At 49.9% G+C, this 27494-nt stretch overlaps 2 protein-coding genes across 21 annotated transcripts; one reads left to right on the forward strand and one right to left on the reverse strand.

Annotated features, from left to right (window-relative positions):
- Positions 1-8315: 8315 nt before the first annotated feature.
- Positions 8316-20556, forward strand: ATXN2L (ataxin 2 like). 20 transcript variants are annotated; one of them, XM_058569732.1, is made up of 24 exons: positions 8319-9104; positions 10660-10696; positions 10906-10962; positions 11049-11120; positions 11504-11654; positions 12077-12201; positions 13075-13166; positions 13611-13811; positions 14314-14489; positions 14864-14974; positions 15522-15734; positions 15823-15894; positions 16140-16210; positions 16387-16682; positions 16764-16833; positions 17384-17530; positions 17609-17705; positions 17799-17986; positions 18352-18481; positions 18573-18694; positions 18859-19071; positions 19250-19439; positions 19643-19802; positions 20045-20124. In XM_058569732.1, the coding sequence occupies exons 1-23, from the start codon at positions 8803-8805 to the stop codon at positions 19795-19797; spliced, it is 3288 nt and encodes a 1095-aa protein (XP_058425715.1). In that variant the 5' UTR covers positions 8319-8802; the 3' UTR covers positions 19798-19802; positions 20045-20124. The 20 variants fall into 20 exon arrangements, with proteins under 20 accessions (XP_058425734.1, XP_058425715.1, XP_058425716.1 ...); XM_058569733.1 differs by having other exon boundaries at positions 20068-20086; XM_058569730.1 differs by having other exon boundaries at positions 19643-20131.
- A 78-nt stretch (positions 20557-20634) lies between these two features.
- TUFM (Tu translation elongation factor, mitochondrial) lies at positions 20635-26158 on the reverse strand. The gene is made up of 10 exons (XM_058569762.1): positions 25974-26158; positions 25692-25886; positions 25055-25221; positions 24701-24805; positions 24448-24612; positions 24171-24303; positions 23983-24087; positions 23724-23875; positions 23496-23615; positions 20635-22921 (listed from the first exon to the last, which is right to left on the reverse strand). Exons 1-10 carry the CDS (start codon positions 26011-26013, stop codon positions 22748-22750), a joined length of 1356 nt encoding a protein of 451 aa, XP_058425745.1. The 5' UTR covers positions 26014-26158; the 3' UTR covers positions 20635-22747.
- Between the last annotated feature and the right edge of the window lie 1336 nt (positions 26159-27494).

A 27494-nucleotide genomic window follows, 5' to 3' on the forward strand; every position in this document is an offset into this window, starting at 1 on the left:
GAACTTCCACCTGCTATCAAGATAGTTAACCAGAAGCACTATCATATCCCTGGGGGAACTGCGGAGATTAATGCCACCTTGAAGATTTGAATGGGCAGGAGTTTGACCTATGCAGAAATCAGATGGATCTTGGAGAATGACTAGACTATTATAAATTTAGTCAGTTGGTGACTCCAATTGTAGCTGCTGTCTCAGATGTAGACATCTGTCCCTTACTGGGACAAATCAACATGGCCCCTGATATGGTGGAATGGCTTACTGAAGACTCAATTATGGTATCACTTGGGAGACCACACCCTGGAAGGATGGGGTTGTGTTTTACAGGATGCAGTATATACTTCAATCAGAGACCATTATATGGTGGTGTCTCTCATACAGCCAAAATGCAAGAATTAAGGGACAGAAATGGATCTTGCTCTTCTCACTATTCTACTTAACAACCCATTTATGTAGAATTTTTGCTTCCCATATTAGTAACTTTGAACTCTGCTGATTTGCAAGTCTTGGTCCTCAAGGAAGGAATTCTTCCACTAGGGGACACAAGGATGGCTCCATTGAACTGGAAGATGAGACTGCCACTGGGCTATTTTGGACTTTTTATGCCACTGAACTAACTGGCAGGAAAAGGGGTTACTCAACTGGCTGGGGTGACTGATCCTTAGGACCAGGGAACACTGGGTTGCTGCCACACAGTGGAAATGAGAATGGTGTGTCTGAAACCCAGGGGTTCTGTGGGGTGCCTCTTACTTCTTCCATGCCCAATAATAAATGTTAATGGAAAACTATAGCAACTAAAAGAAAGCAGGATGATTGAGGACCCTTCAGGAATGAGGCTTTGCATTGCTCCCCCAGGTAAAAACTATCTGAGATTCTGGTGAGTGCCAGAGAAATATGGCTTGGATACTTGAAGAAGGAACCGTAGTTATCAATTATGGCCTCAGGACCGATTACAGAAATGAGAACTGTAGAAGCTTGGTATATTTTCTCTTTGCTTAATATATTCATGTGTTTATTTGTATATGCTAACCATTTTCTTTCTCTCTCCTCATTTTTATTTTTATACAAGTTGTCAGGGGGTTAACTTTACAATTTAGTGTTTAGGTAGTAGAATATTCAGGAGGATTGTGACTGAATTTGAGGAATAATTAACATAACTAGCGATGTATACTATCGCAGTTCCCTGATTTTAGGGAAAAGGTAAGAACTTCACTTGTATGAAGGATAGCTGTATCTTATTAGGTGGAAACATAGAATTGTTTCATTATTGTATGGGTATTCTAATTGTAAAGAAGGGTATATATGAAAGCTGAGTAGCCAAAGAGATGGCTACTATGGCTACTATGACAGTTATCAATTTACTGCCTCTCAGCTACATATCTACCTTTCATTGCTCTGCTTGTGCCAGGCACATAATAGATGCTCTGTTAATGCTGATGAAGGGAATGAATGAGTGAGTGAATTTCAACTCTGAATTTAGAGAATGGGGTGGGTTAAAAAGTTACTGCTGGAAATAACAAATAGTTTTGGGGGGCCGGCCCGGTGGCATAGCAGATAAGTGCGCACCCTCTGCTGCGGTGGCCCAGGGTTCGGATCCTGGGCGTGCACTGATGCACCACTTGTCAAGCCACGCTGTGGCGGCATCCCATATAAAATGGAGGAAGACGGGCATGGATGTTAGCCCAGGGCCAGTCTTCCTCAGCAAAAAGAGAAGGATTGGCAACAGATGTTAGCTCAGGGCTAATCTTCCGCACAGAAAAAAAAAAAGAAAGGAAAAACAAATAGTTTTGGAAAACAGAAGTTGGGAGAAAGGAACAAGTATACAAAATGAGTCCAATTAAAAGAGAATTGGAAAGGTTGAAGGAGAAGAGAAGATAGGACTTGGCAGGGAACCAGAAGGAGGAACCAGACTGAGGAAAGAGGAGAACAGAGGGCACCTGGGAAGTAAATGAAAAGGTGAACTCTAAGTCAGTGTGTGGCATTTTAGGCTTGAGAAATAAGAGGGGCACTGGGGAAAAGAATACATGTCTGAGAGGGAGAAGAGAGTGTTTATGGCAGACAGTCTGAGTTTGATGTGGGGGTGAACAAGGAAAGTTCCTGAATGCAGACTCATCCACCCAACATCAAGAAGAGGCTGGATGGTCAGGGATTTGGGGGATACTCGGGGTGGGGTCGTTTCTAAAGGATTTGAATACTGAGCTATGGGAAGATCTTTCTCCTTGGAATAAGTGGGAAAGTTTCAAGGGAGAAGAGTCTGTTCCAGAGGTTTCAGGAAACTGACTCCCATTTCTTCCTTCCTCCATGGTCAGGAGACCGGCAGTAGCAGCAGGGTTTTCAGAATGATGATGCACCAGAGGGACATCATCCTGGCCATTTTGATGAGCATCACTGCGCTGGCTGTACGATTTTCTACATCTAAAGAAGCACAGCGGTATCTGGGGTGGAGAAGGAGCAAGGTGGATGAGGAGCCCAGAGTGAGAAAAGAAATGAAAGATGGGGGCCTGGTGACAAGACTGCGAGGGGCAGGACAGCTTGACAAAAGGAGGAAACTTGCTGCCTTCTAGGGCAGTGTAGAAATCCTGGGATTTGGGACATGGAGAGGTGGAAATTAGGCAATTGTTTCTTTTGTTTTATTTATTTATTTATTTATTTATTTATTTTTGTGAGGAAGATCAGCCCTGAGCTAACATCCATGCTAATCCTCCTCTTTTTGCTGAGGAAGACCGGCCCTGAGCTAACATCTATTGCCAATCCTCCTCCCGTTTTTTTTTTTTTTTTACCCCCAAAACCCCAGTAGATAGTGGTAGGTCATAGCTGCACATCCTTCTAGTTGCTGTATGTGGGACGCGGCCTCAGCATGGCCGGAGAAGCGGTGCGTCGGTGCGTGCCCAGAATCCGAACCCGGGCCCCCAGTAGTGGAGCGCTCGCACTTAACCGCTAAGCCATGGGGCCGGCCCGGCAATTGTTTCTTTTGAAGGAGAAACTTCTCTACTCTAGCAGCCTTATGTATTCCCAGTCTCCAAGATCTGAAGAGCAGCAGATGGAGAGGACAGGGAAGATGTGTCACAGAAAACTGGGTTCTTGTCCTTGAGGTAGACTTGGAAGCATAGTCCCTATTATCACATGGGTTGGAGCTTCCAGGGGTCAGAGATTCTGGACCCTACTGTTCTCTGGAGTACTGGAAGATGGGGAGAGATGAAAAGAAGGTGTGCAAATGCTGAGATGCAAAGCCCAGGAAGGCGCAAAGGGTTTGGGGACCAGACACTAGCAAGAGAGGAAGGCGGATTTTGAAGAATGGAGAGGTCCCTGGAAGGAGATGGAAGGAGCGAGTTTGAATTTGTGGACAAAAATGAGATCAATCTTTGAGGCTATATTCAGAAGGATAAAGATAAATGTGGGAGACTTGTCAGGGAAGACATTTATGAAAGCCAGGTCCTAGAAGCATAAAGTGAAGAAAAGTTTGACGAACAGGTGCCAGAAGAAGGTGATGGAACCTAAGGAAATAGAGAAACTCAGTGAATCAAGTGGAAAAGGGTGGGTAGGGCATCTGTTAACGTGTCTTCTCCTGCTCCCTCCCTTACTTTCCTCCTGAAGGATGCAGTTATGGAGACCTGTGCCTGGAGCTCCATTGGGAGGGAAATGAGAAAGCCAGAGCCTTCCTTCAGAAAGGAGATGGGGGGCCAGCCCAGTGGCATAGTGGTTAAGTTTGTGCGCTCCACTTTGGCGGCCTGGGGTTTGCAGTTTCGGAGCCCCAGGTGCAGACCTACACACCTCTCATCAAGCCATGCTGTGGTGGCATCCCACATACAAAATAGAGGAAGATGGGCACAGATGTTAGCTCAGGGCCAATCTTCCTCAGCAAAAAAGAGAAAGATTAGCAACAGATGTTAGCTCCAGGCCAATATTCCTCACCAAAAAAAAAAAAAAAAAGGAAGGGGAAAAAAAAAAAAGAAAGGAGATGGAAGATATGCTCAGAAAGGGAGCTCATTCACCAAACTGATTGCAAAGGCATCGCTAGGGTGTGCCCATCTTCTTCTGATGAAGGCTGAAGCAGCTCTTTGTACCATATTTGGATGGCAAAGATGTTTACCAGCAGTAGAAAGGACCACAGCATCGGCTGCATTGGAAAGACCTTGGTTGCAGGGTCACACTCTAATTGGTGAAGGAGAACAGCAGCTCTTGGGGGTCATCCAACCCAGCGGCTGCACACTGGTGGCTTGCAGGCATGTGTTGTTTGGCACACAAAATATTTCCAAGAAAAAGAAAAGTTGGGAGATTTCAACTTAAATCCTAAAATCAGTCCAGACTTCTGGCTTCTTTTAAAAAAAAATCGAGATCTCTGGCAACACTGGGACACATCCCTACCTGGGAGTTGGTTGGAGCTGAGAGGCAGACACCCCTTGTAGGCAGGACCCCGACTCTCCAGTTTGCCTGCTTGCTTCACCCTTTTTTATTACCTGTCTGTCTCACGTAGGCATTTGAGTTCAGGACCCCTCCTCTAATCCAGCCTCTCCTTTTACAGATCAAGACTGGGGTCCTAGAGGTCCAATCACTTGCCTCAGTTGGGAGAGCTAGTAAGAGACAAAGGAGAGCTAGAATTCTTGTCTCCTAGGACATACTGTGTTCTTTCTGCTACCAGATGTTGCCTCTTCTTGGGAAATGTTCAGGCCTTTGCGAATGAAAATTGTCCCTGTAGGATGTCAGGGAGAAGTAGGTGAACTGGCTTCATCACAGTGAATGTCTCGTCTTGCTGCCCCAGCCACTCTCTCCTAACATGTCTTAAGTGAGGAATATGGCCTCACCGTTTTGTATGAATGGGCTCCCGGTATCATTCGAGCCTCAGACTGGGATTACTTCTCAGATACACTGGGATAAAATACAGTGAGCACTAGGGTACTGCCTAGGGGTACTCCTGAGAGCTAAAAGCTGCTCACCTAATTAATCAATGAGTTTGTGTGTGTTCGGTATATATCATTAGGTGCTTTACTCTCACTCCTTTCCCTAACTTTAGGGATGTCTAATAATTTTTACTTATTTATTTATATGTAAATTCCTTATTTTGAAAACAATTTCAAACTTAGAGAAGTTAAAAGGCTACTACAAAGAACTTCAGTATAACGTTTACCCAGATTCACCGATTGTTAATATTTTGCTCTCGTTGCTTCATCATTTTCTGTCTGTGTGTATATATAGAATATATATAACTTGAACTATTTAAGAGTAGGTTGCATATATCATGTTCCTTTGCCCCATAATACTTCAGTGTATATTTACTAAGAATATACTCTTACATGCCTACAATAGAGTTATTACATTCAGGAAATTTATCATGGATGCATGACTTTATAGTTTTTATCCCAAATTCATCAATTTTCCCCATAATGTCTTTTACAGAAATTTTTTCTGGATCTAGGCCAGGATCAAGTATTTCATTTAGTCATTAGCCACCTTAGCCTCTTGCATGTATGTTTATACTATTAGCAGGATGCCAATAGGGTCCATGGATTTTTCTTTTATGCAGCAGGTTATAATCTATTACTATCCTTATTTATTTTGATGCTTACATTGTGCCAGATTTGGCCTCTTCAAGCTGGCTCCTGTGTCTCTTTGATGCCCTTATAGTTTCTTTTTAGTACTTATTTTCTGGCACAAGAAAATGGTCCAAGCTCATCTGGTACCCTCCTTGCTCCTGCTCAGGCTGGAATCAATTATTTCTTCAAGGAGCCCCGGGTCCTTTCTGTGGAATCATATTTAGAAAGCAAGATCTGGGAATTAAGTATGTGTAAGTTAATCTATCTTTTCCATAAATTTTATACTGAAATTTCCCATTCCAATCCAACCTCACAAAGTTTTTGCTCACTTCTCCCATTCCATATTTGCTTCTCTCTGCTTCCCCAGTGAGAACCCTGGTTCCCGGAAATGTCTATATATTTACTTCTGTGCTCAATCCTGCAAAACATCCAAAATAGTTTCAGAATTTCCCTGCCTTTACCATTATAGCAAACCTACTAAGAAGAATTCAAGATTTGTTTGCAGTTATTTTTGCTTTAGATGGAGGGTGCTTGAAAGTTACTTGAATTAGTTCTATTTTCTCCCCTTCAGTGGGTTATTTTTATTCATCTAAAATAGAGTTGGTTCATTTATTTACATCTGTATTCAGATTTTAGGTACCCTCCATCTCTGTTAATTTACTTTTTTGAATATGTTGACCATTAATATGATTTGAAAAGGTATACTCAAGGAAGTGTCTTCCTCTCCCCAGTCGGAGCTCTGTTGCTTCCTTTAAGAAGACTATAACTCAACAACCAAGGAACCCTCATTTTCCCCTACCCCTCATAGGTAACCAATTTTATTAGTTTTTGGTTTGTCCTTCTTGTGTTTTTCTTTGCAGAAATTTGCAGACATTTATGTTTTCTTATTTCCCCTTCTTTCTTGCACAAAAGGTAGCACAGTTTCTACTCTTGAACTTTGCTTTCTTCACTTAACACTATATCCTGGAAATCACTCCGTGTCAAATCACAATGATATAATTTCTAAATTGCATATGATAAGACCACATTCCATTCGTTTACCAATTTATTGAGTACTGTGTGCCAGCCACTCAGCTAGACATGAAGGATAGGGAAATGAGTAAAATATAGTCCCTGCCCCTTATGACCTCAAACTCCAGTGGAAAGGAGAGCCATATAAACAAAACCATCACAGTGCTCTGGGAGCCCGGAGGAGTGAGTCAATAATAGGATGTTTGGAAGGACTGACACCTAAACTTGAAGAATGAGAACATAGGGAAGAAACAGCACGCGGAAAGGAAGAGGTGAATGAGGGCAAGACATATTGTGGAAATAGGAGTTTAATGGGGCTAAAACTTAGAATTTGAGTATGCGAGCGGGATGTGCTGGGGGGAAGCAGGAGTGCCCACAATGAACCTGGAGAGGTGGCATGGCACCCTGTGGTGCAGGTAATGCTGGGAAAGCGATGGACTGTGTATTTAGGCATCTGGGAGACATGGTCTTTAAAATACCACTCGGATCCCTTCATTTCACAAGTATTTAATTGACTGCCTGCATTGTGCCAGGTACTGCAGAAGGAGCAGTGAGTAAGACCCCAAGCCTCAGGGAGCTGACACTAGCAGGAAGACAGAATTAAAGGAGCTCTTAGAATAAAGTGGGGTACATTGCTGGGCAAGCACACAGGAAGGAAACCTAACACACTTGAAGCTACGAGTGAGGCAGGGGTGAAGGAGTACTTCCCGAGGACTAAGGCAGACTTTTAGCCAGCTGTGTGTGTTTGGGGGAGAGGGGTTGGGAAGACTTCAATAATAATGCCTGGAGCGAAGAGAGATTGAGATATTGGAAGTTTCACTGGGATTAAGACCACAGACCCATCACTGCTCCACTCTATTCTCCAGGTTACAAATGCAAATACGATCTCTTCATTTTTCTGTAAAAGGCCCCCACTGCTTTGAGGATAATATCCAAATCTCTTTAAAATCTGGTCCCAGGTTACTTACCTCTGCAGTCTCATATTTTTTTAACCTCCTCCCTCTTTAATTTTATGCTCCAGCCATGCTGAAATTTTCTTGGCTTGTCACATCCTATTTCTTCTGACTAGAAATCCATCACCCAAAGCTGGATTAGGTGTCACTTCTCTCTGCTCATAGTGCCCTGTGCTTCACCTAATAGATCTAATTTTCTGAAGTTACCACTAGCTTGAACTCCTTGAGGGCAGGAAGTAGTTTAATTACAGTTGTATCCCAAACATCTAGCCTAATGTCCTAATGCCCAACTAATTTTGAATGAATGAAGGCTGGCTTTATTGCAGAGTTGGGTGGAGGATTCTGTACTAGACCTTAGGAGCTTTGGCCTTCAGACTGTCTCTTTGTTACTAGTTTAAAGGTTCATTCTAGGGCACGAAGAAACCATTTAGGTTTAAAATCACTGAAGTTCAAAATTTAGGATTAGGCATAGATTTATCTGAAAAGATCGACACGCTCAAACTGATTAACGTCCGTCAGTCTTTTATTTAAAGCAGACACGGTCCAGACTACCGCTTCACGGAGCGTACCACCCGCCTAAAAGCAAACGTGGGTCTAGTCCCGGGATTTTTTTGCACGTAGACTCCGCCCACGGGCCCCCAAATGGCGGAAGAACTGCACGCTACGTCCCGACATCTCACACTCTGCGGAAGCATCGCGACGCTACGCCGGCGGCGTAGGCGTGGCAGCCGGCTCTTCCTTCCTCTCTGCTTCTTCGGCTCCTCCCCCAGGGCTTCACACGCTCATTGTGAAGCGACAGCGGCCGCCAGCCTCTAGGGCTGTTTGAGACGTAGGGACCTTAAGTCCTTGGCGCGCGTGAACGCCCGCGCTGCTCCTTTCCCATTCTAAAGGCTAAGGGCGCGAGGTTCACCTTTCTTTATTTCTCCTCTCCCGCCCTGTGCTAACCGCCCAGGTGCGCGCGGACCTCTCGCGCCGCCGCTACCTCCTCCCCGCCCCTCCCCCGTCGGTGCTCCCGCCCGCGCGCTCCTCCCCCCTCCCCTTTCCCCGGCGACGCGCACGCGCGCCAGGCCGGCTCGCGCCCTCTCGCTTTCCTCCGGCCCGCGGGACCCCCTCCCCTTCCGCCTCGCGGCGCTTCCTCGCGCCGCGGTCTTCTCTATCCACCCCTGACACCGCGGGGCTCCCCCCGCCCGCCAACGGCGGGTCCCCAGCTTCCCAATCCCCCCTCGCTTCCCGCGCTCCCCGGCGGAGGCCTAGCCCCGGTCTCCTCTCTCCCTCCCTTCCCCCTAATTCCCCTTCCGGACGCTGCCATCATGCTGAAGCCTCAGCCGCCACAACAGACCTCCCAGCCCCAGCAGCCGCCCCCCACGCAACAGGCCGTGGCCCGTCGGCCTCCCAGAGGCAGCAGCCCTCCCAACGGCGGCCTCCCGGGGCCCCTGGCCTCCACCTCGGCTCCCCCAGGGCCTCCCGCGGCCGCTTCCCCCTGTCTGGGGCCTGCAGCCGCTGCCGGGAGCGGGCTCCGCCGGGGAGCCGAGAGCATCTTGGCGCCGCAGCCGCCGCCGCCGCAGCAGCAACATCAGGAGAGGCCAGGGGCAGCGGCCATCGGCAGCGCCAGGTGAGGAGGGGTGGGTTCCCGGGCGCTGGAGCCGAGGCTGCAGGGCGGCGTTGGCGGCTCGGTTCCGGGCCGGCGGCCGGGAGCTGAGTACACTCGCGAGGCGGGCCCCCATTTCTCGCCACCTTTGAGGGGCACCAGGGTGAGTGGGGGACTCCCCGTGAAGCTGGAGGTGGGCCCCCCTCAGGTCCTAACAGGTCGGAGGAAAGGGGTCCCGGGGCGGCCACCAGGGCATTTAAGGGCCGTGCTCAGCCCTCAGAGCCTAGGTAGGGCTCGGGGCCCGGGCCTTAAGGGCAGGCAGGGCGCATCCCGTCAGCGCTCTCGGAACGAGGAGTTGGGGGGGTGAAGAGGTGATCGGGGTCCCCGGCTCCATTACCGCGAAGGGTCTCGCGGTCCCCGGCTTCAGCCAATGGGGAGTCAGCTGCGGGAAGGGGTCCCCGGCCGTAGCCAATGGAGGGGGGCGCGCGGCCCACAGTTTGGCCAATGGGGAGGGAGGGACTTGGAAGCGGGTTGCTACCTCCCCCTTCCCAGTCTGACCAGTAGGAGGGGAGCGAGATGGGCGGGGGGACGGAAGGAGGGACGACTGGGAGGACTGCGGGTCGGGAACCTCCAGCGCGCGCGCGCTCTTCCCGTACGTGCGCGCGGATGCTCTGTCTTATGACCCAGGCTTTCGCGAGCCCCGGGTAACAGGGCAGGGGCTGGGAGTGTGCATGGAAAGGTTTGCCTGGTGGTCGTGGATGAGTGGGCGACACCCCACTCGGTTTCTTCTGTGTGTGGGTTAATGGAATTGAGAGCAGTGGTACACGCAGGCGCATGGGGTTCTGATCGCGGGAGGGGAGGTTTTGAAGAGGCCCGTGGGCTTTAGTGCGCAGGCGCAGACCGGGCGAGGCCTCCCGGTGGATGGCTTTTGCGGCTGCGCTGTCCCCCCGGCCCCGCCAACGGCCCCCTCATCGCCCTCTTCAACCGCCGGTTACATCAGCCAGCGAGGAGTAGGGTTACCGGGCGATCGGTGACCCCTCCCAGAGTGGGTAGCAGACTGAATGAGTAAAGAGGTCGAGAGGATGGGTTGTAGAGGGAATACCTTCCTCCCAGGGTTTGGGGCATAAGGCTACTGAAAATGTCTTTTCTGTTTGGGAGGTAATGTGGCTGAGCTAGGTAGTTCCGATTCTGCGCTTTTGAGCTTCCACCTTTCCATCTGGGCTGCGTTATTGGTTACTGAATACTGTAGTATTGGTCTGTGGGAAGCATGTAGCCCCTTGGAGAAAGTGAGAAGGTTGTGTTGAATTGCCTCTTAAAACAATTGACAACCGTTATTGATTGAGGTTTATTTTACTGGCATTTGGAGAAAATGTGTTTAGTAGCTTTTGATGCCTACACCTTTCTTTCTCTATAAGGTGAGAGTTTGAAAATCTTATTGCTTAATTGGTTTGTAGCCTAAATCTGCGTCTTCACCCAGTGTAGGTTTTAGGTATGGTTGTAGGATACCTAGTTCTTTGAATTTAGTTGTGTGAGAGAAATTGAACGTATTTAAATAACTAGTTTCTTGTTTGTCTTATAGGGGACAAAGCACAGGAAAGGGACCCCCACAGTCACCGGTGAGTGCCTTTTTCCCCCCTCTGAGGTACAGAGACCTGAAAATGTATATGTGGGAATATAGGACAGATTAAGTGCAGAAATAGTCAGAGGTGGTCAGGAGGGAACGGGGCCCAGCACATCCAAGGTGGGTGTGAGTGGAGTGTGGGCATTTAGAAGGAAGGTGAGATGTTGACTATTCCTTTATTTCTCCCTCTTATGTTACTGACAGGTGTTTGAGGGTGTCTACAACAATTCCAGAATGCTGCATTTCCTTACAGCTGTTGTGGTAAGTGGGTGCCTAACCCTTAGGTTGTTTGAGGAATGTAATGCATCAGTTTGCTGAAGACACTCTTATTGTTCCCATTCTCCCAGGGCTCTACTTGTGATGTAAAGGTGAAGAATGGTACCACTTATGAAGGTATCTTCAAGACTTTGAGTTCAAAGGTCAGTGTCTTCAAGTTAGCTTATTTTTGGAGTTGTATGGAAGGAGGAGGAGGAGAATGAAATAGGCTCATTGAAGATGTGAATTGAGTGGTGTTCGACAACATTGTGGCTGTTACTCATTTCTCTAGGCTTGTGCTGGAGTAGTGCAATAAAGGACATAAAATTTGAGGGCTGAGTGTTTTAGTGTTAAAATGCTTAAATTTAAAAATGTAAATTTTAAACTTGGGGCTTTGGCTAAGTCCTGTGACTGATGTTGAGAAGTCAGTGCACATGAGATGTGGTGTTGGGAAAAGTTTAGAAAGGGTAAGAGAAAAATTGTCGTATTTTTGCCTTCACATTTCTTAATACTGATCCTTGGGTGTTGGGAAATGGGACTTTTATAGTTTGAACTAGCAGTAGATGCTGTGCACCGGAAAGCATCTGAGCCAGTGGGTGGCCCTCGTCGGGAAGACATTGTGGACACCATGGTGTTTAAGCCAAGTGATGTCATGCTTGTCCACTTCCGAAATGTTGACTTCAATTATGCCACTAAAGGTATCGTGCCAGACTGTTACGTCAGACCCGCTCTGTGTGAGTAGAGGGCAGAGAGCAGTTACAGGACAACTTGAGTTTTGTTTTGTGTTTTGTTTTTGCTCCTTTACCATCTTACTTTTTTCTAAGGTAGATGGCTGGATTTTTCTTCTTGAGACTATGTCTTGATGTCTGAGATAGAGTGATGAATTCCAGCCTGTGTTGTGGTTCTCCATGTTTTCCTTGATTTGTTTTCAACTCTGCCCTGCTCCTTTTGAACTAATAAAATGAGACTTTTTATGCTGCACCTGCCCACCCCCCTGCCTCCAACCCTGACACACACAAACTTTTCTTTGCTCCTGAACTACTTATGGGGGGTGGGGGATGTTGAAAGTAAGGCTGTGAAATATCACCTGACTTCTGATCTTCAACTCTGCCCCCCACAGACAAGTTCACTGATTCAGCCATTGCCATGAACTCGAAGGTGAATGGGGAGCACAAAGAGAAGGTGCTTCAGCGCTGGGAGGGGGGTGACAGCAACAGCGATGACTACGACCTCGAGTCTGACATGGTACAGTCTCCTTCCCTGAGGATCTGAGAGCTGGGCAGCTCTGCTGCCGGAGTGTGGGTTGTTGACAGTGACGTCATTCTTGGAACCAAGAGTTGCTGGGGGGACCAGTGGGAGGATTGGATCTTTTACTCTTGTTTATAGATGGCAGTCAGATTCCAGATGGAAAGGTACAGAAAATAACAAAACAAAAATACCTATTCTCCCACCATCGGTGATTGACAGCTATCAATGTTGGCTTCAAGTCAGAGGGTTTTTGTTCAATTTAACGAAAAGTGTAGACAAGTTTGATGGGCCCATGTAGGCCCATTTCCCTTCCCAAAAACAACTACTTTGGATCATTTAAAATTTCTTCGTGAGTGAATGCATTATTATTTTCGTATGTTTGATTTGCGCAAGAATTTACTTTTCCTGCTTGTCTTTGAATTTTTCCATTTTGGTACATTGATCTAGTTTATTGCTTTTAAGTATTGTGTACCATTCTCTTTATATACACACACATGTATGTATACATGCCAAATTGTATTTATCTTTTTCTTTACTGATTGGTGTTTTGTTGCTATTTGTTATTAAAAATAGTACCTTATTGAATTTTTAGAACATGTATCCCCATGCACATATGCCAGAATATACCAGAATTTCTCTGGGACATAAATCTGGAAATGAACTTGTTGGGTCTTAAGACTTTGGTTTTACTAGTTATTGCCAGTTCTGCTGCAGTTGGTAGTACTAGTTGATATTCCTACCAGCCATGTCCCTATTTTTCCACTCTTGGTTTGGTCAGATTTTTAAGGTTTTAACCTGATGGAAGAGAAGGATAGGTCATCGTTGCTTTCCTTGCTGGGTTTTAAAAAATTCTCCCTCCTCTGTTGCTAGTCCAATGGATGGGACCCCAATGAAATGTTCAAGTTCAATGAGGAGAACTACGGTGTAAAGACCACCTATGATAGCAGTCTCTCTTCTTACACGTGAGTGTCTTGGTACTTCTCAGCTGGTGCAGTTTTGAGGCATGGGGTCATCAACAGAAGGCAGGTCTCTGGGTGGAACATAGCATTTGTTCATGCTTTTCTGGGTATCCAGGTTGCCCTCTCCCCAGTCCTGGTCTGCCTTGTGAACTGTTGCTTTGAAGGTTTTCTCTTAATCTTGATTCCAGGCCACCACATGCGTAGGTTTAACTGCTTTCTTGTCAGTCTGTCCATACTTTTCCTCTGAACTTAAAACGTATATGTGTCTAAGTGTCCTTCACGTTCAGAGACATACTTTGCTGCTCTGCCTGGGACCTAGTAGATACCCATTAAATATATGCTGAGTTGTTGAAGGGGTTCAACACCCACATACCTGAGCTGGTAACAGGACTCACAGGAATGGTTTTCCTTTTTCCCCTCGCACTGGGATGGTGGTGGTCCTCTCAGGGTGCCCTTAGAGAAGGACAACTCAGAAGAGTTTCGTCAGCGGGAGCTACGTGCGGCCCAATTGGCTCGAGAGATTGAATCGAGCCCCCAGTACCGACTGCGGATTGCCATGGAGAACGACGATGGGCGCACTGAAGAGGAGAAGCACAGTGCGGTCCAGCGGCAGGGTTCAGGACGGGAGAGCCCTAGCTTGGCATCTAGGTAATTGCTGGGAACAGCCTGGTGTGGGGTCACTGTGTGGGCCAGGGCTTGGGCCAAGAGCTTTGTACACTCTTGTTTAAGCCTTGCAGCCATATTAGATGCAGGTTAATACATAGTTATTCCCAGTTTTTAGGTTTAGAAGATTGAGGCCTAGAGCGGTTAAGTAATTTGCCCAAGGTAATGAGGCTAAAGCTTATGGATTCAGAAAAAAATTCTTGACAGTTTTGATATATATTCTCTTTTTTCTCTGCATTTTTATCCATATATATGTGTTATTTTTCCTTTTATGAAATTGAACTCAAACTGTACGTGATGATCTGTATCTTGTAAAAGCTTCACCTTGAACTACAGTGTGATATGACCTTTCTCAGAGGTTGGGAGTGGTAGAATTGTGAGGCATTGGTGGGGAGGCGGGAAATGGGCTTGGGAAGGAAGGGCTTCGTCTTTCCAAAATGTGTGGATTTTGTGACTTCTTGATCTTATTTGAACTCTCTTCCGCTAGGGAGGGAAAGTATATCCCTCTACCGCAACGAGTTCGAGAAGGTCCCCGGGGAGGAGTTCGATGCAGTAGTTCCCGGGGTGGCCGACCTGGCCTTAGCTCTTTGCCACCTCGTGGCCCTCACCATCTTGACAATAGCAGCCCTGGCCCAGGGTCTGAGACACGTGGTATCAATGGAGGTGAGTTATGAAGCAGACTTTGGGGGTTGGGGAAGGAGGCAGTAAGGAGATGAAAAGGATAATTGAAAGGATTTAGGGCTGGCCCCATGGCTTAGCGGTTAAGTACACGCGCTCTGCTACTGGCGGCCTGGGTTCGGATCCCGGGCGCGCACCGACGCACTGCTTCTCCGGCCATGCTGAGGCCGCGTCCCACATACAGCAACTAGAAGGATGTGCAGCTGTGACATACCACTATCTTCTGGGGCTTTGGGGGAAAAAAATAAAACGAAAAAAAGAAAGGATTTAGATGGGTTGGAAGGACGATGCATTGGTGATAATGTAATAGCAGGTACTCTGCCTTTTTTTTTTTCCATCTTTAAAAAAAAAAAAAATAGGCCCTTCCCGCATGTCCCCTAAGGCACAGCGGCCTATCAGAGGTGCCAAGACTCTGTCTTCACCCAGCAATAGGCCTTCTGGAGAAGCTTCTGTTCCACCTCCTCCTGCAGGTAAAATTTCAGCAGTGTTATATGAAGAAATGAATAGAAATTTGTAGAGGGATGTGAATATGTCAGTTGTTGGAATGCTGCAATGGGAGACAGTTTCAAGATAAGAAAGATGTTTTGGGGGGTTTGGATCTATGCTTTTGAGGAAAGTATGTTTTTCTTTCCCTGGTGCAGAAATCCCAACGTAGCAATCCAAAGATTGTGTCTCACTGGCAGATGGCTTTTGTTTAAATTAGTTGGCAACATTTTAAAACAGGATAAATCGTAGAAAATTTCCAGTTTGTTTTGAGATACAGAAAGTTCTGCCAACACTGAATGTGTCGTGCTGCATAGTGCTAGTTGGCTGGAGCTGAGTCATGACTGCCCCTTTAATCATTCCAGTTTTTCAAGGAGCCCATGAGGCTGTTTTACCTGCTTAGGTTACCTGCCTTGCCCTTTTAGGCATTTTGGTTTGTGACTTGTGCATAAAAAAGTAGATAAACTTTTTTTTGGTGTTTCTAGTAAGTCCATTGTGCCCATTGTTTATTGACCAGCAGTAACCATTGTACAGCTCTCCCTTTTCTTCCAGTGGGCCGAATGTACCCCCCACGCTCTCCCAAGTCGGCTGCCCCTGCCCCAATCTCAGCTTCCTGTCCTGAGCCTCCCGTTGGCTCAGCAGTACCAACCTCTTCAGCTTCCATCCCTGTGACATCATCAGTTGTGGATCCTGGAGTAGGCTCCGTTTCCCCAGCTTCTCCAAAGATCTCACTGGCCCCCACAGATGGTAAGAGCCAGATGGTTGAGGGCTGTGGACACTGTGAAGTGTGGTTCTGGACACAAGGACCTTGAGGTGTCTCTCTCTCCTTGTTCAGTAAAAGAACTTCCGACCAAGGAACCTGGGAGAACTCTGGAGTCCCAGGAACTGTCCCGGGTAACTGGGAAAGGTGAGGATTATTTTTTTCTGCCAAGGTCTGATGCCTCTTTGATTAGGAGAGCATTTCAGTTAGGAAAGTTGTTGAAATCCAGAAGCAGACAATATCTATCAGCCCTTTGATCCCAATTTCTCTTACAGGATTCTCAAGAGTTCCTCTTTTTTCTTTGGTTTCTTTGTCCTTTGGTCTGCTGGCACTGTGTAGCCACTTTCAAGAAAAAAAATGTATGTTTTCTTCTTTTTCACTCTTTCTCATAGTCCCTGGCCTTCAGAGTGAACAGAAACGCTTTCAACTGGAAGAATTGAGGAAGTTTGGGGCCCAGTTTAAGGTGAGAGAAGTGTGGGAACAAGCTAGGATGTTAGCTGGATGAAGTGGGGTGTGGGGGGCTTATAGAAGAGGCACAGAACTAGGTGGGATAGAAGAGATAAGAGCAAGCAAGAATGAAAGAAGCAAGGCCTGGGGTCTGGACCAGACAGTACTGTATGTGTGTTTGTCTCTTTCCAGCTTCAGTCCAGTAGCTCCCCTGAGACCAGCCTGGATCCTTTTCCTCCCCGGATCTTAAAGGAGGAGCCCAAAGGGAAGGAGAAGGAGGTTGATGGTCTACTGACTTCAGAGCCCATAGGGTCCCCAGTCTCCTCCAAGACAGAGTCCGTATCGGATAAGGAGGACAAACTGCCCCTGCCATCGGCAGGGAGCACCGAGGGGCCAGAGCAGCCCCCACCGCCTTGCCCAAGTCAAACCGGCAGCCCGCCAGTGGGCCTCATCAAGGGAGATGACAAAGATGAGGGCCCTGTTCCTGAGTGAGTGGGCTGGGGAGCCAGGTGGGTGTCAGGGGAGATGAGGGGCAAGCCACGAGGATTTACTTTATTTTTCTCTCTTAGACAAGTGAAGAAGTCAACACTGAACCCCAATGCCAAGGAGTTCAATCCCACAAAGCCTCTGCTGTCTGTGGTGAGATGGGATGGGAGAAGGTGGACTTTGATTTCCATGAGGGAGACTTGGGAGCAGGGTAATAATAGAGCACTGGAGGAGGAGCAACTGACTGTCAGGCAGCGAGAGGAGACAGTGTGTAAGTGCATAGGGATAGCAACAGCTGGACTGGTTTGGGGAAAGCGACAGGTCTCAGGCTTGAGTGGCAGGGGATCCTGATGTATCTATGTAGTTACAAGTTCCTTCCTGGGACTTAGCATTTGGCTCAGGCGGTATGTGAGTGGAGTAGTTACGAACATGGGTTTCATTTGGGCCCTATGACTTGGCTTGAACCCCTGTGCTTATAAGCGTGGTGATTTTGGACAAACCACTTAACCTCTCTGCCCCAGTTTCCTCACCTGTAATTTGAGAATGCCCATCTCATAGGGTTTGATGTGAGGCTTAACCAAGATAAAGCCGTAGAATGTGTTTGGCACATAGCACTCTATGAATGGCTGTTGCTATTATAGGTATGGGAGTGGAGATAGAAAATTTATAAAATACTTTATGCGTCTTCCCTTGTCTCTTACAGAATAAATCCACCAGTACCCCAACTTCCCCAGGGCCCCGGACTCATTCAACTCCCTCCATCCCGGTGCTGACAGCAGGCCAGAGTGGGCTCTATAGCCCCCAATACATTTCCTACATACCTCAGATCCACATGGGACCAGCTGTTCAGGTAAGAGACTGAGTGGGCCCAGGGTAAGAGGTTTGCTTGGGCTGGCTGAGGGACCAGGTTTATAAACAAGTCATTCAGCCTCAACTGTATTCTTGTCCCCAGGCACCTCAGATGTATCCATATCCTGTATCCAACTCAGTGCCTGGACAGCAGGGCAAGTACCGGGGAGCAAAAGGTGAGCAGGGTTGGGAGGGGCAGCTGGTGGGGCTGCCCAGCTTCTCCTGGCAGATGGAGCTTGAGCTCGGCACTATTTTTCCCCCACCCCCAGGCTCCCTGCCCCCCCAGCGCTCGGACCAACACCAGCCAGCCTCAGCCCCTCCGATGATGCAGGCCGCCGCCGCTGCTGGCCCCCCTCTGGTGGCTGCCACACCTTATTCTTCCTACATCCCCTACAACCCACAGCAGTTCCCAGGCCAGCCCGCCATGATGCAGCCCATGGCCCACTACCCCTCACAGGTGACTGAGGCACAGGAGGGAAATGGGGGTGCAGAGCCCCTGCTAGGGATCCCATCTTCTCCACCTCCTAGACTTGGGAGCTGGTGAGAGAGGCAGGTGGTGTCTTGGGTGGTGGTGTCAGACTCGGGCTTCAGTCCTGGCTCTGCTGGGACTGTAGCAAAGCACTGAACACCTGAGCCTTAGAGGTTTTTTCGTCTGTAAAGTGTAGATTGTTTAAAATGGCATCTACTTGGTAGGATTATTCTGAGTATTAAACAGGGTAGTTGAGACAAGGCCAGAGTAGTGCTGTGCACAGGTTATTGGGCAGTAAGACATGCCTCTCAAGTCGTCTGCCATGCCAACTGTTCCTCTCCTTGCCCCTCCAGCCGGTGTTTGCCCCCATGCTTCAGAGCAATCCACGCATGCTGACGTCGGGGAGCCATCCCCAGGCCATTGTGTCGTCCTCCACCCCTCAGTACCCTTCTGCAGAGCAGCCCACTCCCCAAGCCCTTTATGGTGAGTTCTGCTGTACCCTCCCCTTCAGGCTGTGCTCCTCAGTCGCCTCTGGTGTGCTCAGCATTGATTCTCTCCCTCTTTCCTGCTGTAGCCACTGTTCACCAGTCCTATCCACACCATGCCACGCAGCTCCATGCCCACCAGCCGCAGCCGGCCACCACGCCTACTGGGAGCCAGCCGCAGTCCCAGCATGCGGCCCCCAGTCCCGTCCAGGTGCCTGCCATGTGGGATCCAAATGGTTGGGGCAGGAATGGGTGGCTGGAAGAGAGGGATAGAGCTAGGGGTCATTCCCTAGTGGGAAGAATCAAGGGTCAGCAGGTGGTGGGCCTGGGTGCCAGAGGAGTGGGTGGCACTCACCCTTCCCCTCCTGCTAACAGCACCAGGCGGGGCAGGCCCCACACCTGGGCAGTGGACAGCCACAGCAGAATCTGTACCACCCAGGGGCCTTGACAGGCACGCCGCCTTCTCTGCCGCCGGGACCTTCTGCCCAGTCCCCTCAGAGCAGCTTCCCCCAACCAGCCGCTGTGTATGCCATCCATGCCCACCAGCAGCTGCCCCACGGCTTCACCAACATGGCCCATGTTACCCAGGTAAGAACCTATAAGGGACCTACTTCCTCTGGATCTGTTTTACCATAAGGACCTGAGCCATGGGGCTATCCCATTCCTTAATCCCTGGTGCCACCTTTACTTAGTGTTTCTGATGTTAGGACACTCAGAGCCCTTGTCAAGCTTCTGTGGTGCTCCCAGCTCTTTTTGTTCTCTGCAGGCCCATGTCCAAACTGGAATCACAGCAGCCCCGCCCCCTCACCCTGGGGCTCCCCACCCGCCCCAGGTGATGCTGCTGCACCCACCCCAGAGCCATGGGGGCCCCCCCCAAGGCGCGGTGCCCCAGAGTGGGGTGCCTGCACTCTCAGCTTCCACACCCTCACCCTACCCCTACATCGGACACCCCCAAGGTGAGCAGCCTGGCCAGGCGCCTGGATTTCCAGGAGGAGCCGATGACAGGATTCGTGAGTTCTCGTTAGCTGGGGGAATTTGGCATGGAAGAGCTGATGGGCTGCAGGTGGGGCAGGATGCACGGGTTCTGGGTGGGGAGTGAGGGGTCTTGGAGGCAGGGCTGTCCCACAGGGCGCCCGCCGACCTGCACCTGTCTGTGAAGTATGTAGGGTGGGCAGAAGCCACAGTCGCCGCCGCCAGGGGCTTGCTCCTGGCTCTGTCCTTTGCTTCCCTCCGTCCTCGCTCAGTTGTGATCCAGCAGCCCCCCTCCCCACTGCCTCCCCAGCTCTCAGTGACCCCGACTGTCTCCTGACTTAGCCGAGGTAAGGTCAGCGCAGCAGACAGGGCCAGGCTGGGGTGTGGGGGGCTGAGCTGGGCACACAAGTAAGGGCTCTGGCTCACTGGGAAACAGCGATTGATCTGTGCTCTGACAGCCCCATGAGACACCTTGAGGAGGCCGCTCCACCCAAACACTCCCCCACACCCCACGCTGGACAGCATTGGAGGAAGGGACAGCTGCTTGGGTTCTAATGCTCCTGCTCTCTTCTCTTTCCCCTCCAACCAGTTCAATCTCATCCCTCCCAGCAGCTCCCCTTCCACCCCCCGGGGAACTGAAGATTGTCCTGGCCGCGACCTGAGACCTCCATGAGTGGAGGGAAGAGTGATCTATGTCTCTTCCCCCAGCAGCTCGGACCAGTCCCAGCCCCCAACCCCCCTTTTTCCCCCTGGGGGAGCTGGGGAATTCCTGCCAAGCACCTTGAATCGGAGGGGCCTCAAAGTGGGCAGGGCCAGGGTCCAGCGGGGGTGGGGGGGTTCCTGCTCTGCCCCTGCCCATCCACACCCTATCTTGCCCTCCCATCCTATCATCTATCCCCCGCTGGAGTCGGAAGATCTTTTATTTTCTATTATTTATAACCTCAGACTTGGGCCCCCTGTTCTTTCTTCCCTGTTAACTTGAGTGACCGGTGTGAGAGACAGACAGATGCCCCCACAAGGATGGTTGGACAAGGACTTTTACTTTTTATTACATAAAAATATTTAAAAAAATTAAAAAAATAAAATTTTAAACTAACTTAACCTGCCTATAGTTTCCTCTTTGGAGAATAGAGTAAGATCTTAGCTGGCAGTCTTATCATGGTTCCCAAGATGGGGCAGGGTGGGAGCATGGTCCAGAGATGTTGCCCTTCTGGCTCTGACTACTGCACAGGTCACCCAACCTCCCAGTGACTTGTTTTCTCACCTCAAAATCAGCCTCATCTTGAGGTGTGATTTGAAGTTTTCATTTCTAATATAAATACTTGATGAATTATGTCTCTCTCTTTACACTGAAAATTGCTTGAGTGCTGGAGGGAAAGGCCTCAATGGTGCACAGCTGAGAGGTCTTGGGTGAGAGCTGTGAAGGTGAAGCTGCTTGTGGGAGAAGAGGGGAGAGGGCTGGCTTGAGGAGCCAGGTTAAGGGAGCAGGAGCTAAACTCGGGGTTATTGACGGGGCCAGAAGAGCATGTGATGTAGAAATAACAGGCTTCAGAGGAGGGTTTTTTTCCTTTGTTCAAGGCAGCAGTTTGGAATTCTTGCTCTGTGACCTGGCCTTGGTTTTCTTGTCTGTAAAACGGAAATAATTTCCTCCTTAGAGGATTGTGAGGATGGGACTGGTGCTCCATGGTAGGCAGGGGTATCTTAGCTCAGACCAAAGCCAGAGAAAATTGGCTGAGACCAGGGCAGGAATAATGAAGGTTAGATATTGGGGAAGAATTCCCAGAGTGTGTGGATCTGAAATCTGGTAATTGCCCGACATAGGGTTGGGGGAGGAGGGGGAAAGGTATGTAAAGAAAAGTGAGAAACGGGGTTATCTATAGCAGCTGACTGACTGCTAAAAAGGGGTGGTTTGGGGTCTCAAGGGAAAGAGCCCTCTTGGGGGATGTCAGTTGGGGTTGAGGGGTAGTGATGGAGCAGGAGCAGGGCAGCTTTCAGCTAGGTGCAGGATGTTTCAGGTGCAGATGGAGAGATAGATCTTTAATACCATGAGAGATGTAATTGCAGGTGTTACTTTTGATGCTTTATGGAAGGACTGCAGGTTATAATTTATCATCTTATTCCTGAGAGCAGAAATCTCAAAGTTGGAAGGGAACTTAGACTTCATCCAGTCAGGTAACTCCCTGTGAGACCTTTTGGCCTCCCCTTGGACACTGAGGAGGGTAGAACTAAATCGACTCTATTGTTAGTACTTTTTTGTGAAGTTGTTCTTATGTCCTTCCCTCAAGCCAAACCTGCTTCTCTGTTTGTCTCTGCTCTGGGGTCACAGGTCAGATTTCTGAGTTTCTCAAGATGGCCCTCTGGTTAGGCCCAAGAGCCTCGTGTCTCTGAGCTGCTCATCAGTGGGTTGTCTGTCCCAAATATACTCCTCTGTCAGGATCCAAGAGTGAAAGGGGTGTCCGTTAATCCTGCTGAATGTTACTTTTCATTTGGGGTAAGCATCCTCGCCAGTCATTTCAAGTTTTTAAAAGTCAGCATTTCACTCCCTGCATATTTGATAAACAGCCTTTTTCTTAATTTTAAGTCTCAGTAAATGCTGAAAATGAAACCTTCATTATGTAACTTCTCGCTCCTGCGTCTGGAATTGGTGACACAGCAGTGATTACCCATCAAGCACACATATTATGTATTTGTCAAGTACCTCTTTATGTGCTGGTTCACGGGGAAGATATAGTCCCCAGTATCACAGAGCTTAAACAAGGCTCTTAGCTAGACGTTAACAGCCTAGTAACTACTCAAAGGAAATGAGGTGGGTTTGGCACCTGAGCTGAGCCCATGCTGACCCCAACTAATATCCAGCAGTATCCTCCTGTAGCGTTTTGCTAGGCAATCACAGAAAGCTCACTAAACTGGCTTTCTCCTTTGGCTTCTGTGCCTTTCTCAAGTGTTACAGCAGTGCTGACAGCTTTAGGACCAGAGCTTTTCCAGCCTGTACCACAGAGGCAAGCTCAGGGATATCTCACAAGCTCATCTGTCCTGGGCTTCAGCTCCATTTTTATACTCCCCCATCCTCTCCAACTTCCAAAAGGACACGGGACACAGGCTAGCTTACTATTCACAGAACAGTTTATTGACCTACCTCACCTGGCAGGCCACATGGCCCCGTCTGCCCAGGGAAAGTCTCAGTCTGGCTGCACTCTGCTGGGTTGCAGCCTGTGCCCTGGGAAGGGGCGCACCAGGAGAGAACACGGACCAGTGCAGCTTTGAACGCGAGAGCCTGAGCAGAGGTCCAGACTCAACTCCACTTGATGTTCTTGTCCTCCTCAGTCATGGCTGGCGTGTCAGTGACAAGACCGGTGCCGATGGTCCGGTTGCCATCTCGCAGGGTGAAACGCTGGCCTTTTTCTAAGATCATTGGCTGCCGTAAGATTAGGCTGAGCTTCAGATCCTCCCCAGGCATGGCGAGCTCCTGGAGGGGGCAGAGACAGGGATCACACATGGCCTTCAGTGTGTCTTCACTCCAACTGTTTGCTGGCTATCAAGGAGATTAAAACTGAGGAGAAAATGCAGCAGGGTGATTCTTTCTGGGGACAGCCTCATCCCAGCTGTCAGGCAGATGCAAACAGCATGTACAAAGACAGAAAAGGACCAGTGATCAGTGTTCATAAGGTACCTTCTTGAGAAAAAACGTTGAGGAAATTGTGAGTTATGCAGGTTTCTCAGTCACAGGACTTCTCTGAGCCCTTACATATAGTGAAACTCTCAACAAGAGGAACCCTTTTCTGGGAAATCTTTCTGTGGGTAAATGCTAGTTAGTATAGCTAAGTGTTTAACCTACTTCAACCCAAGGAATACTGGATGAGAACTCACTCCCCCTAAATCCACTGGTCCAGATCCTTCCATCACTAGTTTCATCTACATCATCAGCCAGCCTCTCTTCACCCAAGGAAAAGTCACCCAAGTCACATCTGTGGAACTGTGAGGCAGAGCTGATAATGACGAGTGCTCCTTCTACTCCATCACATTCCCTATACCCACCATACCTTCCCTGGAGGCAAGATGACACGACAGGCCATGTCCCAAGTCAGGGAAAACATGACAGGCATGAAGTGGGATACGAAGGGCTTGTGGCGGCCACCCTCCTCCTTGCTGAGGATGTAAACCTGAAAGAGAAAGAGCAATGAGGGTGGAGCTGGGCTTGGCTGGAAGCAATGCCCCTCTGCAGGGGACAGTTTGGCTCAGCCCTGCCCACCATCACTTGGAGCCCTCACCTGTGCCTCCACCTTCTGGTTGGGTTGGATGGAACCTGGCTTGGCCATGACCAGGCCTCGCCTCAAGTCCTCCCGCTTCAAGCCTCGGACCAGGGCCCCGAGGTTGTCACCTGCCTCTGCCCTCTCCAGGCTCTTGTGGAACATCTCAATGCCTAAGAAGGAGGAGAAGAAACAAGGGTGGAAGACCTGGGGTAAAGAGACGGGATCTGCAAGGTGATCGTGGAGCCAGCCCCTGCGTCCCAAGGCTTGCTTCCTATACCTGTTACCACAGTGCGAATGTTCTTGCTATGTCCCAGGAACTCACACTCATCTCCCTTCTTCAAAATGCCACGCTCTAGTGTACCTGTCACCACTGTGCCCCGGCCTGGGAGAGAACAGGACAGGACATCAGGGACTCTGGGGAGGCTATTGGTAGGGGGAGGGAGTGCCAATGAGTGCAGTCCTCACCAGGAATAGAGTAAACTGACTCTATAGGCAGCAGGAAAGGCTTCTCCAGGTCCCGGGTGGGCACTGGGATGTAAGTGTCCACAGCATCCAGCAGCTTCTGCACAGACTTCACGCCTAGCTCAGGGTCACGTTGCTATGGGGGGAGGTGACAGGACTCAAATTTCCATTCTGCTCTCTTACTTACCAAGAGTCACTCCCCTGACTCAGAGCAGAGCTCTGGATGCCCATCCAGCCCCATCCTCTGCCAACATCAGCCCCTGCCTAACCCTGCGTTCACCTCAAGGGCACAGAGGGCAGAGCCTATGATGACAGGGGTCTCCTCCCCTTTGTAGCCAAACTCAGTGAGCAGTTCCCGGATCTCCAGCTCTACTAGCTCCACCATCTCAGAGTCCTGGACAGCATCTGCCTTGTTCACATACACCACAACATGCTCTACTCCAATCTGTAGATGGGAGAGAGACAGAGATGGTGTCCTGAGCGGCCCAACTCCCCACTCGTCCTCTCTTCACCCTTACCCAGGCTCTGAGTACCTGTTTGGCCAGTAGTAAGTGCTCTCGGGTCTGGGGCATGGGGCCATCATTGGCTGCCACCACCAGGATGCAACCGTCGAGGGGTGCGGTACCTGTGATCATATTCTGGTAGAGGGAGCAGAAGAAACAGCCTAGTTCAACGACTTCCTCAGCTCCACATCCATCTAGCCAAGCATAGCAGTTAGGAACTGAGGCCCACCTTTCTCTACCATCTCCTCACCACCCACTTTGGCCATGCCCACAAATCCATGATCCTAAACCCATTCATCTTGAGTATCTTAACCTCCTCCCCACAAGCCTAACATTTTTCCTGACAGGAGGTAGCTCCTGGCCCTGTCCCCAGCAACCTCTCACCTTAACGTAATCGGCATGACCCGGGCAGTCTGTGTGGGCATAGTGGCGGGCAGCAGTGCTATACTCCACATGGGCCGCATTGATTGTGATACCACGGGCCCGCTCCTCTGGGGCATTGTCAATCTCCTCGTATTTCTTAAACTTGGCTCCACCTCCCTCGGCTAAAACTAAGGTAGGGAAGAGAACACACCTTTCAGCTAAAGTTCCAGAGGTAGAGGCAAGGGCCAGGCCACAGCCTTGGGTCCTTCCCACCTAAACAAAGGACAGCCTGAGAGAATAAAGCTTCCATGACCCCCTCCCTCAACTCCTCCGGCAGAGGTAAGTTCGAGTCTGGAAAAAACGTTAAAAGGCCTCAAGGTCCAGCCTTGCTTCTTCCCTAGGGTAAAGTCTCTGCTTACAAGGCACTGGCGACGGCTCGGAGGAAGCCATTCGGGGTCCCCGATTTATGCATCACAAAGTTCTTCATGTTCAGGGGAAATCTGTCTCCTGCATCTTCCAACCCACCGCCCGCGCGAGTTCTGGCTCCCGGGACCACACTAAACACCTCCAGCAGCCACTCTGCTGGCCCCACCTCCCTGGCTCCAGATCCCTCCAGCAGAGCGGGTGCTGCCGGAAGCCCCACCCCAACTCCGCTTACTTTTCGTGATGGCTGCGGTCAGTGTGGTCTTGCCATGGTCCACATGGCCGATGGTACCCACGTTCACATGGGGCTTGTCGCGCACATAGGTCTTCTTGGCCTCCACGGCCAGGCCGCGACACAAGTGGGAGAGTGCCGGGGCCTTCAGCGGCCGCAAGAGACCCTGCAGTACTGGGGTGGGGCCGGCGCCGAGACCTGCAGGGGCAGAGGCTTGGAGTTAGGACGCGGGTCCAAGCCCGGCCACTCCCGACGACCCCCACATCGCCCTTCTCGCCCCCTCACCGCTGAAGAGAGGCGCGCGCAGCAGGGTGGTGGCCGCCATTGTGGTCGTACTCGCGCCCCGAATACCGGGTACCGGGTACCAAGTGCCCGCGCGTGCAACAAGGAAAGGGCAATTGCGTCTGTAGGTTACTTCCGGCGGAAGTGAGGGCCGGGAGGATAAGTCTGGGCCCCTCTAGCCATTAGTTTTTATGGCCATCTCCGCCGACTTCCGGGCGCAGGACGGAAGACGTCAGGCAAGGTGCCCGTGTCTCGAGAGTGAGAAAGGGTGGAGAAGGTGTCTACGACGCACGCGGGCGTCGCGGGTCGACGGTGGCGACGCAGTTTTCCCTTGCGGCGCCGGGAGACGTGGAGCGTCCCATAATGCACCACGCCCTGAAGGCTCATGGGCGTTGTAGTTCCCAGGGCGGCGGGCTGGGTTTGCGCTTAGCGTGGGAGGCAGATAGGCTAGGTCGTGTGCGGAGGGAGGTTGCCGGCCTCCGGGAGGCAGAGGCGGCGGCCCCGGCGCGGTCTGCTCAGGAACGTCCTGGCCCCGAACGCCCTGGAGTCCACCCCACTGCGCGAGCCTGGCGAGAGATCTGGTGGCTTTTGTGCCGCCGCTGGAGGTAGGACCAGGCTCTGCGGCCAGGCTGAGGAAGACGGTCCTGGGCGCCCTGTGGAGTGGGGCTCACGTGTGACCCATCTCTTCACTGAGCCTGTTTTCTTATCTGTAAGATGAAAATAGTAGTATGTCCTTCATAGGGAGATCTTGATGTCTGGCTCTGAGAGGAAATGGGCTGGACGGGAGGCAGGAATGGGGGGTCCTGGGGCCTCTAGGTCCCACAGTCCTTGACCCTCAAATACCCGCCCTCTTGGCTCACAGCCTGCGGGGACAAAGCTTTGCCGTCCACCCCTGTAGCCCCTCAGCAGCCTAGGGAGTAATTCCCTTGAGGATTGCCCCACCCACCTACCCAGTTTACAGATGACACCGAGGGTGTGGGACCAGCCTTGACTGGCTTTAAGGGCACCCTGTGTTTTTCTTGTTCCTGCTGTGTCCCTAGCACCCAACACAGGGCGGGGCACCCAATTAGTGCTCTATAAATGTCTGTTGACTGAATGAAATGAGTGCAAGGATAGTAAGTGACCTTTAACTTTAACATCCATCATCTCATCACCCTGGGATTAATAGCAGGTGCTTAACCCTGATTAGTGTTTTCCGAAACTCATCAAATCCTAAGACTCAATGGGTTTTTGTTTCAAATAGATTTCCTAATTCCTCCCTTGGAGACTATGATTCAGTAGGGCCTGGGCACAGACAGGGAAACTGTATTTATGTATAACACACACACACACACACACACACACCCTTCTTAAGCTCAGAGGAGTTTGGGAAACTCAGAACTAGAGCTTTTTATGGATCAGGCATTGTGCAAATGCTTCATGTTGATTCACATTCCATGCTCCCCATGTTATCTTGTGTGGTAGGAGCCATTATTTCCCCCGTTTTACAGGTGAGAAAATCGAGCATCAAGATGATTAAGGAAC

Source organism: Diceros bicornis, chromosome 26 (assembly GCF_020826845.1).
Source record: "Diceros bicornis minor isolate mBicDic1 chromosome 26, mDicBic1.mat.cur, whole genome shotgun sequence".
Lineage (NCBI taxonomy): Eukaryota > Metazoa > Chordata > Mammalia > Perissodactyla > Rhinocerotidae > Diceros > Diceros bicornis.

Excerpts from the sequence above, each read along its gene's own strand:
- ATXN2L (XM_058569749.1), top strand. The coding sequence starts at position 8,803 with ATGCTGAAGCCTCAGCCGCCACAACAGACCTCCCAGCCCCAGCAGCCG. Across the intron at positions 10,697-10,905 it reads AGGGACCCCCACAGTCACCG|GTGTTTGAGGGTGTCTACAA; the intron begins GTGAGTGCCTTT and ends TGTTACTGACAG. Across the intron at positions 12,202-13,074 it reads ACGACCTCGAGTCTGACATG|TCCAATGGATGGGACCCCAA; the intron begins GTACAGTCTCCT and ends CTCTGTTGCTAG.
- TUFM (XM_058569762.1), bottom strand. The coding sequence starts at position 26,013 with ATGGCGGCCACCACCCTGCTGCGCGCGCCTCTCTTCAGCG. Across the intron at positions 25,887-25,973 it reads GCGCGCGCCTCTCTTCAGCG|GTCTCGGCGCCGGCCCCACC; the intron begins GTGAGGGGGCGA and ends CTGCCCCTGCAG. Across the intron at positions 23,616-23,723 it reads ACCAGAAGGTGGAGGCACAG|GTTTACATCCTCAGCAAGGA; the intron begins GTGAGGGCTCCA and ends TTTCTCTTTCAG.